General features: G+C 41.6%; 1 protein-coding gene across 1 annotated transcript in view; it reads left to right on the top strand.

The window, feature by feature from the left end:
- CPED1 (cadherin like and PC-esterase domain containing 1) overlaps positions 1-13,207 on the top strand; it is a 644,735-nt gene that overhangs the window by 70,515 nt on the left and 561,013 nt on the right. Inside the window, exon 2 of the mRNA XM_077264976.1 lies at positions 1,120-1,312. Within this exon, the coding sequence (XP_077121091.1) occupies positions 1,120-1,312 (193 nt within the window). The remainder of the gene's footprint in view (positions 1-1,119; positions 1,313-13,207) is intronic.

The following is a 13,207-nucleotide window of genomic DNA, read 5'->3' as shown; positions in this document are numbered from 1 at the left end:
TGCCTTCAATTTTGAATAAATCCCCAACAGTGTCACCAGCAAAGCACCCCCACACCATCACACCTCATCCTCCATGCTTCACGATGGGAACCTGGCATGTAGAGTCCATCCGTTCACCTTTTCTGCTTTGCACAAAGGCACCGTGGTTGGAACCAAAGATCTCAAGTTTGGACTCATCAGACCAAATCACAGAATTCCACTTGTTTAATGTCCATTCCTTGTGTTCTTTAGCCCAAACAAGTCTCTTCTGCTTGTTGCCTGTCCTTAGCATTGGTTTCCTAGCAGCTATTTTACCATGAAGGCCTGCTGCACAAAGTCTCCTCTTATCAGTTGTTGTAGAGATGTGTCTGCTGCTAGAACTCTGTGTGGCATTGACCTGGTCTCTAATCTGAGCTGCTGTTAACCTGCGATTTCTGAGGCTGGTGACTCGGATAAACTTATCCTCAGAAGCAGAGGTGACTCTTGGTCTTCCTTTCCTGGGGCGGTCCTCACGTGAGCCAGTTTCTTTGTAGCGCTTGATGGTTTTTGCCACTGCACTTGGGGACACTTTCAAAGTTTTCCCAATTTTTTGGACTGACTGACCTTCATTTCTTAAAGTAATGATGGCCACTCGTTTTTCTTTACTTAGCTGCTTTTTTCTTGCCATAATACAAATTCCAACAGTCTATTCAGTAGGACTATCAGCTGTGTATCCACCAGACTTCTGCACAACACAACTGATGGTCCCAACCCCATTTATAAGGCAAGAAAACTCACTTATTAAATCTGACAGGGCACACCTGTGAAGTGAAAACCATTCCCGGAGACTACCTCTTGAAGCTCATCAAGAGAATGCCAAGAGTGTGCAAAGCAGTCATCAAAGCAAAAGGTGGCTACTTTGAAGAACCTAGAATATAAGACATAATTTCAGTTGTTTCACACTTTTTTGTTAAGTATATAATTCCACATGTATTATTCATCGTTTTGATGCCTTCAGTGTGAATGTACATTTTTCATAGTCATGAAAATACAGAAACATCTTTAAATGAGAAGGTGTGTCCAAACTTTTGGTCTGTACTGTATATCTTTTACAAAACATAATATATTTTAATCTATATGTTAATATTTTTACTCTTTTAGTATGAAGAGAGATTTAAGAAGAAACCTATTTCTAATCTGAAGGAAATTATCATCTTGCATATCTATCAGTCCATTGGGATTAAAGAATCTGCCCTGTATAAGCGGGTCCTAACAAAACTGGAGTACACAATCCATCAATTTGCAGACATTGACAGCATCAAAGCATTTCTTACACACAACCAAAAGATGCTGGGTAAGTAAAACACTGTTAAAGAATTGTCCTGGTTAGTAGTATGATGCCTGATAAAGGACTTTTATCTTGTGCAGAAAGGCAGGAGGTAAGGTCCTGGGTAGCAGGTATGTGTTAGTGAGATGATGTTTATTTTTATTGGATTTTGGGTCCTGGATTTGGAGCAACCAAAAAAGTGTGGGTGGGAAGGGTTGCTCCCATACTCCGGTCTGGGTCTTACAGGTCTAATAACAGGCTGATGGGAATAGCTGCCTGTTATCTGGATAGTCTATGCTAGAGACTGAAAAGTGTCTGTAATACTAAGATCGGGAGACTGCTTGATTTACTTGGCAACACATTTGACAAACACAGTGCACACACAATATTGTTTCCATACATGGGTTCTTCGTTTACCACACATAAACGTGTGTATGAAAATTAATACAGACTATTAACACAGTTGGTAAAACTGTTTTGATCCATGATTCATGCCTGGTTATCAGGGACATATTATTAATATCCATAGTATAAATTCACAATAAATAATTAATACAGATGATATCGTCAGTGTTGTTTTAGAAGGATAAATCAGTAATAGTTATGGCCCAAATTGAACAACATGGGACAGCATCAGAGACTGAAGACACAGATATGGATTATCAGTATTCGAATGCTTACCATTTCGTGTCACCAGTCGGACAATGCAAATGGACTCTTATTATAGTTGGATCTGGATTATTTTAAATTTCTGGTTTTCTTGTTTCCTTGACCATGGATTGTGCTTGACCTCAGTGAATTGATTGATACCACATTTTTGCTTGCTTGAGTCTTTTCTGGATCATCCTCTACAGCCTCAAATCTTTCTCACCTAGTTAGACTGTCCAGAAGATCTTAATCTGCAAGCTAATTCATAACGCCTACCATTTGTCCCTGGTGAGTACCAGAAGCTTATTAGATTTGATGTCCCTGGGTCAGTTCATATGAACATCTAGTGGCCCCCATACACATTAGAAGAAATTCATCTAAATTCACAGATGTCAGATGTGTATGGGAGCTCCAAACAACTGATTGTCCAATTTTGGACTGCCAAATACTTTGTTCTCCCTGAGATGAGCCGCTGCCAGACATGTCTGTTGACAGCTCTCTCATGGAGAACACAGTAGTGCTTGGCCAAACGAGTGTTCTTGTGTATGGCAGAGTTGGCTGAGATGGCTGTCTGCCACATGATCGTCTGAAAATAATTTAGTATGTTACCTAATCATCTCTGATAACAGTTTCACCACTTGCTTCTATGTATGTCAAAATACAGAGTAATAGCAACATCATAAAGCATGTAAAAGGTCATAAGTGAAGCCATCAGATTCCAACAGTTCCCTTTCAAAAACAAAAAGTTAAAGTCAACATAGTGTATAAATTTATGGGAATCTGCAGTACACTTAATACAAGTTAAATAAGGAAAACATCTCTTGTATTTTTTTTTGCCTCCAGAGTTGACTTGAAACGTTTGTTATCTTTTCAGTTTCTTGTAAGAGTCCTATTTTGGAATCCGTTAAGACTGGATTGATGCCAGTAGACTAAGTAAAGGCTTATATGGAAAATGTCTCAGAATTCCACAAGCTTTCTAGTTAGCGGGTTGTAGTTACTACCTCCAATGTGTGAGGATTTATAAAGAATTGTATCTGTGTACATCACTGTCCTCATATGATGTTTCCTATTAATAACTAAATCTCCTTGTGTAGTAGCGGCAGAAAGAAAAGCTTTATGCACGATGTTTCCAGCGTGGAAGAAAATAGCTTGGTATAGATTCTGATCCTGCTTGGAAACAGACTTCTCACGGAAACTATTTTTGGATGGTCACAATAATATAACCCTTGGATGACCATAATAATATTAGTTTTGGAAGCAAGTAGAACTCTCACAGGGCAGATACACATGGTCAACTACAGACTGTAATCTAAAATCAGTCTATTTTCTATGCTATGGGCATGAACTTCTAAAACACAAATAAATATCACAATTTATGAGAAAGCAGCTAATGAAAGAAACAAATACACTGGTCAGTCACAACATTAAAACCACCTAATATTGTGCAGATCCCATGTATATCCCCAAAACAACTCTGTAGAAAAAGATGTTATGGTGGCGCTGTAGTGGTGAGTACTATGGTGGTGTGAGGGTTATGGGACACACATGCTGAAGTAGTAAGGAGCAGCTCCAATTTAAATGCTCATTCAGGGGTTGAGTGGGTTAGATATGAATAGTAAAAGAAGGGACTATTGGTGCGCTGTCAGATAGGCATGTGGAGACACAGCAGGTGGATAGAGATACCTTTATTTGAAGTCTTCAGAATCAGAAACCAGTAACACCTGATAAAGGCTGGAGTCAAAAACCGGTTTGTGATTGTTTTACTACCCAAAACAACTCTGTCCTATTACGGGTACTGTCACACAGTGGCACTTTGGTCGCTACAACGGCACGATCCGTGACGTTCCAGCGATATAGTTACGATATCGCTGTGTCTGACACGCTACTGCGATCAGGGACCCCGCTGAGAATCGTACATCGTAGCAGATCGTTTGAAACTTTATTTCGTCGTCAAGTGTCCCGCTGTGGCGGCATGATCGCAGCGTGTAACAAAGGTGTGCACGATATTCCCAATGTCCCGTATGACTTCTACATCGCAACTACGTCATGAAATTATCGCTCCAGCGCCGTGCATTGCAAAGTGTGACCGCAGTCTACGACGCTGGAGCGATAATCAAGCAACGCTGCAACGTCACGGATCGTGCCGTCGGAGCGATCAAAGTGCCACTGTGTGACAGTACCCTCAGGCATGTGCTACACAAGACCACTGGGTGTTATTTGTGGTGTTTGGCCCTGAGACATCAGCAATGGATCCTTTATGGCCTAAGTTGTGACATGCGGTCTCTATGGGGGGATTGGACTGTTTTTTTCTAGCACATAACAAAGATGCTTTGAAGGCCATGTTAACACTTTTAACTCTCTGTGTTCTTAAAACCATTTCTGAACAATATTTTACAGGGTGCTTTGGCCTGCTATGAGAGGGCACTGGCATTTGGTAGTGTTTGGACAGGTGGTTCATGTCAAAGTAGCATGTTAGAAGAACTAGTACATCACACTACCTTTTTTTGGCTTGCCTTGTTTCTAGCGAGCATCTTGAAGCCATCCCTTACCAAAGTGAGAGGCGCACACGCCACTTTATATGATAGAAAATGCTCATATTCTTACCCTAGGTGCTATTAGTTGTGGGCAGGGTTCAGTTTGGGTACACTGATCAGTCTGTAGCTTTTTACCTTATGTCCAGCAAGCAGTGATGCACTGCGTGTTCTGATATCTGTTATGGTAACCAATTTTACACTTTTTCATGTCTTTACACTTACCCATATTTAGCGCTTTCAACGCATCAACTTTTTTAACTCCTATCTTGCAGCCTAATATACCTCACCCTATACCATTGTAATAACGTAATCAATATTATTAATCAATATTTTATTGTTACGACTGTTATAGGAATATAGTATACATTCCAATAATGGAGATTCGCTACCTGTAGATGAATGGCAACACTTTGGCTCTTCCAAGTTGTGGTAAAATGGCAGAATTACTCAATAAGTAACTTGAATATTTTTCTATGGGGAAAAAAAAGAGGATGGAAGCAATATTTCAACCATCATAAAAACTAAGTTGGGTTCTTGTGGTAGTCCCAATTTTGCTTGCAACATCTATTCATAGGGAAACATTTAGGTTTCAATGTGGTCACAGTCATCTTGCAGTTGTATAGTCACTTGCAGATGCTGGTATATAAATGTAGAGCGCTAGACTTATTCATCCATGCAGGTTGGTCCTCCGAGCAGTTTTGTTAAACTGGGAAGTACAGGTATTATGTAGTGAAGGTATAATTGAAAAAAAAGTCAATATCACATTAACTTTATTATTAACGTACATAACCCTATGAATATGCATTTTTGAAAGGTACATACAGTAAATCATTTCCCTACTTTCTTACTTATGTAGAATTCATTATATTCAAATTAATTTTAGCTTTACCTAAATCTGAGAATAGATGATTTTATAGATATACAGTATAATTTTTTTTTTATGCAATCATTCATTAACCCCTTCACGACCTTTGACGCATACGCTGCGTCATGAAAGTCGGTGCCAATGCGACCTATGACGCAGCGTATGCGTCATGGAATGATCGCGTCCCTGCAGATCGGGTGAAAGGGTTAACTCCGATTTTACCCGATCTGCAGAGACAGGGGGAGCGGTGCTTCAGCCCAGGGGGGGTGGCTTCACCCCCCCGTGGCTACGATCGCTCTGATTGGCTGTTGAAAGTGAAACTGCCAATCAGAGCGATTTGTAATATTTCACCTAAAAAACTGGTGAAATATTACAATCCAGCCATGGCCGATGCTGCAATATCATCAGCCATGGCTGGAAATACTCAAGTGCCCCCCCCCCACACCCACCGATCGCCCCCCCAGTCCTCCGTTATGGGGTCCGGTCCCCTCCGTCCGCCTGCCGGCTCCCCCGTCCTCCTGTCCGCTCCCTCCTTGCTCAGATCCCCCCCCCTGTGCTCCGATCACCCCCCCTGTGCTCCGATCCACCCCCCACCACCCCTTCATACTTACCGATCCTCCCGGTGTCCGGCCGTCTCCTCGCTGGGCGCCGCCATCTTGGAAAATGGCGGGCGCATGCTCAGTGCGCCCGCCGAATCTGCCAGTCGGCAGATTCCTTACAAGTGCATTTTGATCGCTGTGGTAGGTTCTATCACAGCGATCAAAATAAAAAAAATAATAAATAACCCCTGCCCCTTTATCACCCCCATAGGGACAATAATAAAATAAAGAAATTTTTTTTTTCTTTTTCCACTAGGGTCAGGGTTAGAACTAGGGTTAGAACTAGGGGTAGGGTTAGGGGTAGGGTTAGGGTTACGGGTAGGGTTAGGGTTATGGCATGTGCACACAGAGCGGATCGGCCGCGGATCCACAGCGGATACGCAGCGGATCGGCAGCGGATCCGCGGCGGATCGGCCGTGGATCGGCGGCGGATCGGCAGCGGATCGGCCGCGGATCCGCAGCGGATCGGCGGCGGATCGGCGGCGGATCGGCCGCGGATCCGCAGCGGATTGGCCGCGGATCCGCAGCGGATTGGCCACGGATCCGCAGCGGATTGGCCGCTGCGAATTCTAAGCAGTTTTCCATCAGGTTTACAGTACCATGTACACCTAAGGAAAACCAAATCCGCTGTGCCCATGGTGCGGAAAATTCCGTGCAGAAACGCTGCATTGTATTTTCCGCAGCATGTCAATTCTTTGTGCGGATTCCGCAGCGTTTTACACCTGTTCCTCAATAGGAATCCGCAGGTGAAATCCGCACAAAAAAACACTGGAAATCTGCTGTAAATCCGCAGGTAAAACGCAGTGCCTTTTACCTGCAGATTTTTCAAAAATCGTGCGGAAAAATCTCACACGAATCCGCAACGTGGGCACATAGCCTTAGGGTTAGGGTTGGAATTAGAGTTAGGGTTGGTATTAGGGCTAGGGTTTGAAATAGGGTTAAGATTAGGCTTGTGGTTAGGGTTACGGATAGGGTTAGGGGTGTGTTGGGGTTACAGTTGTGGTTAGGGTTGGGATTAGGGTTACGGTTGGGATTAGGGTTAGGATTAGGGTTGGAATTAGGGTTACGGGTGTGTTGCGGTTAGGGGTGTGTTGGGGTTAGGGTTGTGATTAGGGTTATGGCTACAGTTGGGATTAGGATTAGGGGTGTGTTGGGGTTAGTGTTGAAGTTAGAATTGAGGGGTTTCCACTGTTTAGGCACATCAGGGGTCTCCAAACGCAACATGGCGCCACCATTGATTCCAGCCAATCTTGCGTTCAAAAAGTCAAATGGTGCTCCCGCCCTTCCAAGCCCCGACGTGCGCCCAAACAGTGGTTTACCCCCACATTTGGGGTACCAGTGTACTCAGGACAAACTGGGCAACAACTGTTGGGGTCCAATTTCTCCTGTTACCCTTGCAAAAATAAAAAATTACTTGCTAAAACATAATTTTTGAGGAAAGAACAATTATTTTTTATTTTCACGGCTCTGCGTTATAAACTTCTGTGAAGCACTTGGGGGTTCAAAGTGCTCACCACACATCTAGATTAGTTCCTTTGGAGGTCTAGTTTCCAAAATGGGGTCACTTGTGCTGGAGCTCCAATGTTTAGGCACACAGGGGCTCTCCAAACGCGACATGGTGTCCGCTAATGATTGGAGCTAATTTTCCATTCAAAAAGCCAAATGGCGTGCCTTCCCTTCCGAGCCCTGCCGTGCGCCCAAACAGTGGTTTACCCCCACATATAGGGTATCATCGTACTCAGGACAAACTGGACAACAACATTTGGGGTCCAATTTCTCCTATTATCCTTGGGAAAATAAAAAATTCTGGGCTAAAAATAATTTTTGAGGAAAGAAAAATTATTTTTTTATTTTCACGGCTCTGCGTTATAAACTTCTGTGAAGCACCTGGGGGTTGTAAGTGCTCACTATGCATCTAGATAAGTTCCTTGGGGGGTCTAGTTTCCAAAATGGGGTCACTTGTAGGGGAGCTCCAATGTTTAGGCACACAGGGGCTCTCCAAACGCGACATGGTGTCCGCTAACGATTGGAGCTAATTTTCCATTCAAAAAGTCAAATGGCACGCCTCCCCTTCCGAGCCTTGCCGTGCACCCAAACAGTGGTTTACCCCCACATATGAGGTATCGGCATACTCAGGAGAAATTGCCCAACAAATTTTAGGATCCATTTTATCCTGTTGCCCATGTGAAAATGAAAGAATTGAGGCTAAAATAAATTTTGTGTGAAAAAAAAAGTACTTTTTCATTTTTGCGGATCAATTTGTGAAGCACCTGGGGGTTTAAAGTGCTCACTATGCCTCTAGATGAGTTCCTTGGGGGGTCTAGTTTCCAAAATGGGGTCACTTGTGGAGGAGCTCCAATGTTTAGGCACACAGGGGCTTTCCAAACGCGACATGGTGTCCGCTAACGATGGAGATAATTTTTCATTCAAAAAGTCAAATGGCGCTCCTTCCCTTCCGAGCCTTACCATATGCCCAAACAGTGGTTTACCCCCACATGTGAGGTATTGGTGTACTCAGGAGAAATTGCCCAACAAAATTTAGGATCCATTTTATCCTGTTGCCCATGTGAAAATGAAAAAATTGAGGCTAAAATATTTTTTTTGTGAAAAAAAAGTACTTTTTCATTTTTACGGATCAATTTGTGAAGCACCTGGGGGTTTAAAGTGCTCACTATGCTTCTAGATAAGTTCCTTGGGGGGTCTAGTTTCCAAAATGGGGTCACTTGTGGGGGAGCTCCACTGTTTAGGCACACGGGGGCTCTCCAAACGTGACATGGTGTCCGCTAAAGATTGGAGCCAATTTTTCATTCAAAAAGTCAAATGGCGCTCCTTCCCTTCCGAGCCCTGCCGTGCGCCCAAACAGTGGTTTACCCCCACATATGAGGTATCAGCGTACTCAGGACAAATTGGACAACAACGTCCGTGGTCCAGTTTCTCCTTTTACCCTTGGGAAAATAAAAAATTGTTGCTAAAAGATCATTTTTGTGACTAAAAAGTTAAATGTTCATTTTTTACTTCCATGTTGCTTCTGCTGCTGTGAAACACCTGAAGGGTTAATAAACTTCTTGAATGTGGTTTTGAGCACCTTGAGGGGTGCAGTTTTTAGAATGGTGTCACTTTTGGGTATTTTCAGCCATATAGAACCCTCAAAATGACTTCAAATGTGAGGTGGTCCCTAAAAAAAATGGTTTTGTAAATTTTGTTGTAAAAATGAGAAATCACTGGTCAAATTTTAACCCTTATAACTTCCTAGCAAAAAAAAAAATTGTTTCCAAAATTGTGCTGATGTAAAGTAGACATGTGGGAAACGTTATTTATTAACTATTTTGTGTCACATAACTCTCTGGTTTAACAGAATAAAAATTAAAAATGTGAAAATTGCGAACTTTTCAAATTTTTTGCCAAATTTCCATTTTTTTCACAAATAAACTGAGAAATTATCGACCTAAATTTACCACTAACATGAAGCCCAATATGTCACGAAAAAACAGTCTCAGAATCGCTAGGATCCGTTGAAGCGTTCCGGAGTTATTACCTCATAAAGGGACACTGGTCAGAATTGCAAAAAACGGCAAGGTCATTAAGGCCAAAATAGGCTGGGTCATGAAGGGGTTAAGGGGTAAACCCTTAATCACAACGTGGTCTTTTACATCAGTATTTGTAAGTCAAAACCAGTAGTGGAGCAAACACATAGAAAAGGTATAAAGGAACGATTTATAATCCATCCAACAGAAAGAAAGAAATAGGTAACACTCACAACGTATGATAATCTCTTTTTACAATAATTATTGTTTTAAAAAGAAGCAAAATATATACTCCAGACCCCCGGCATAGAGACTATTTTAATGGCAGAAATGATCTCAATGTGTTTTTTTAAGTCTGTCTTTATATTATTTTTTTGGGTGTGTGTATTATGTAATTTTGTATCACATTGTATCATTTAGTATTGGATTGTATTACTACTTATAAAGAAAAATGACGCAGTGAAGCCCAAAGAAGCGTAGACGTGCTAACTTGCCGTTGCCTGTGGCACGCCTTGCTAAATTTCCCTGGAATAATTTTACTGCTACTTCTATGTCACCTACTTTTTCGTATATAAACTGCGGCCACCGTCATCCGGGGCTTATCTACAGCATTCTGTAATGCTGTAGATAAGCCCCCGATGTAACCTGAAAGATGAGAAAAACAGGTTAGATTATACTCACCCAGGGGCGGTCCTGGTGCGGTCCGGTCTGATGGGCATCACGGTCCAAGTCCGGCGCCTCCCATCTTCATGTGATGACGTCCTCTTCTTTGCTTCCTTGCTCCGGCGCAGGCGTACTTTATCTTCCCTGATGAGGGCAGTGCAGTACTTTGCTGCAGATAAGCCTCTGATGGCGGTGGCCGATGCTTATATACGAAAAAGTAGGTGACAGATTCCCTTTAATTTATACAAATAACAAAGAGATTATTGTGTGTGGTGAGTGCTGTCTATTCCATTCCTTCTTCAGACTGTTTGACAGAGCGCCTCTGATATCGTTAGCATTGGTTGCATACCGTACTTGACTTTTTATTTTTTTCTGGACAGCTTATCAAAAAAATCACAGACTGTCAATAATTTTTATGGAAACATAAGAAAACCATAATAAATAATTATGATTAAAAGTTACATAAGTCTACAGCCCATAATTCTGATATTAATACATTATCTGCCTTCACTGTGAACTGTAAAATGATAATTACAGTCATAAAAAAATCTGTATAAGGTTCTTTAACTTAAAAAAAAATCTTAAACATTTTTAACGGACATGGCAAAAATAAGTGCCCGATTTTTATGGACTGTCCTGGAGTTTCTGGATTGCTGGCAATCTTGCGATAGCATTCATTAGCGGAATAAGCATGCAAAGGTTTCTCCATACTCATGGTGGGAGAGCCAAATGAAGCTTTGTGGTTTGGATTATAATGGAAAGACTTGCACTTCTTCCATGTTTTGGATCCACTTCCGGCTTTGGGCTACAGTACATATACTAAATACTTACCAAAAATACTTTTGCGTAAAAGTAGCCCAAAAAAGTTTTCACTCTGTAATTTACATAGTCCATCACTCTACTTTAATTTATGCTTCCAGTTTAAAAGAATGCAAAATGTAAAATTAGATCACTTGTAAGCCAAAGGCAAAAGCTTCTCGAAGCCAAGCTTACGCCAGAAGGGTCATGGTTAGGCTGGATTTTAATGTATAAGCAACGCTATCAATCACTATAATGTAGATTATAGGTCGTAATACAACGTGGCATCCTCAGTGTCAGGCAATATAGCTTCTTCAGTGACAACACCTAATAAAGAACTTTGTTTAATTTAATAGAGGAGGTATTATAGAAAATTCTCCATAGTGATCATTTATCAGAATAAATGGATAGTTCATCAAATCCTAACAGCACATTGTGTCTGGGGCTGACGCTCGTAAACCTCTGGCTGGCTGGTTAAGTCTCTATAAATTACAGGTAAATGTATGATTGACCTTTACATTCTTTTGCTGACGACTTACAGGGCCTTGGTGTGGAATTCATGTTTTCGATTAGCATTGAATTATATGTTTATGGATTAATTTTACATTCAATAACCATAGATAATTTCAGCACAAATGCAGGGCAGAGGTTTTGGAGGCAAGCTGAAACATTAACGGTTCATAGAAATTACTGCCACTAATATATGACTACAATTATTATATGCTTCCAGATAAAATGAAAGCTTTACTGTGTTACTGGATCCTGAATAGTTTCTTTGGGGGTCTCTCCTCCAAGTTCAACGGTTTCTGCTCAAAACCTCACCCAAATTTACTTTTTAGGATTGTTTATGGCTAAAATTGTCGGCTATATTTACTGTTAAGACATTTGCTGTTTACATTGTTATCTCATTAGTACAGCACACCTAACAGTGCCCATACACCGTAGAGAAGTATCTCTCACGACTCCTCCTTTCACATGAATTAGTGGCCAAAAGTTAATATGTTCTCTATGGGGGAACAAAATAAGCCTTCCAGACTCATCAAGCATCAACTTATCTGATTTCAGAGCATATTTCACAAAAAACTGAATGCAGCCCTAGCATTAGTTAATAGATGATGTCAGTGGAGAGGCAGGAGACCGCACCCATACATATTAGATGGCCAGTCAGTCCAGATGATGTCAGTGTATGGGGTCCTTTAGTGTTCAGCTATCCTCTGTAGATGCAACTAGTCCTATTACACAGCACCCATGTATATGAATGATGGCCTTTTAACACTTGGTTGTAAGAATGATTCACCCTAGTATCTTTCCACACTAATGCCCACCTTCTCGTCCATCTTCTATCACTCTGATATACCCAAACAGGAAATATGAAAACAGGATGTCTTCTTAACAGAACTGTTCAGTGTGAACCATTATCTAGCATCTCTGCTCCCTCTCTCTCTCTATCCTCTCTATTTTCCTCACTCTTTACTCTCTTTATCTTTCCTCTCTCCCCCCTCCTCTTTCAGCTTTCTCTTTCTGTCTTCTTCCCTTTCCCTCTTTGTCCTCTATACTCATTTATCCCTCTCCTCTTACCATATTCTCTATCTCCTCACTCTCCTTTCTTTCCTTCCTCTCTCCTCTCTCTTTCCTCTCTTTCTATTTTTGCTTTTTCTCTCTCTTTCCTCTGTCTTTCTCTCCTCTGTTTCTCTCTCTTTCACTCCTCTGTCCCTCTCTCTTTTTCTCCTCTCTCTTTCTCTCCACTCTCTTTCCTCTTTCTTTCTAGTCTTGCTCTTTCTTTCTCTCTCTTTCCTCTGTCTTTCTCTTCTCTGTTTCTCTCTCTTTTGCTCCTCTGTCCCTCTCTCTTTTTCTCCTCTCTCTTTCTCTCCTCTCTCTTTCTCTCCTCTCTTTCCTTTCTTTCTATTCTTGCTCTCTATTTCTCTCCTCTGTCCCTCTCCTGTTCTCCTCTCTCTTTCTCTCCTCTGTTTCTCTCGTCTGTCCCTCTTTCTTCCTCTCTTCTCTTTCTTTCTCTCATCTGTTTCTCTCTCTTTCTCTCCTCTGTCCCTCTATATTTCTCTTCTCTCTCTTTCCTTTCTCTTCCTATTCGTGTTCTCTATTTCTCTTTCTTCTTCCTCTTTCTTTCTGTCCTCTGTTTCTCTCTTTCTCTCCTCTGTCCCTCTCTCTTTCTCTCTTCTCTCTCTTTCTCTTCTCTCCATGCATTGGTTACAGCTCTGGCCATAGGAGAACATTTTTATTAACCTTCTGCTGATCCTGTTTCAGTCCTTGCAGCAACGCTAACAAATGAATGG

This window comes from Ranitomeya variabilis, chromosome 5 (assembly GCF_051348905.1).
Source record: "Ranitomeya variabilis isolate aRanVar5 chromosome 5, aRanVar5.hap1, whole genome shotgun sequence".
Lineage (NCBI taxonomy): Eukaryota > Metazoa > Chordata > Amphibia > Anura > Dendrobatidae > Ranitomeya > Ranitomeya variabilis.
Note: the sequence above shows the minus strand (reverse complement) of the source record. Positions and strands in the feature narration are given on the sequence as shown.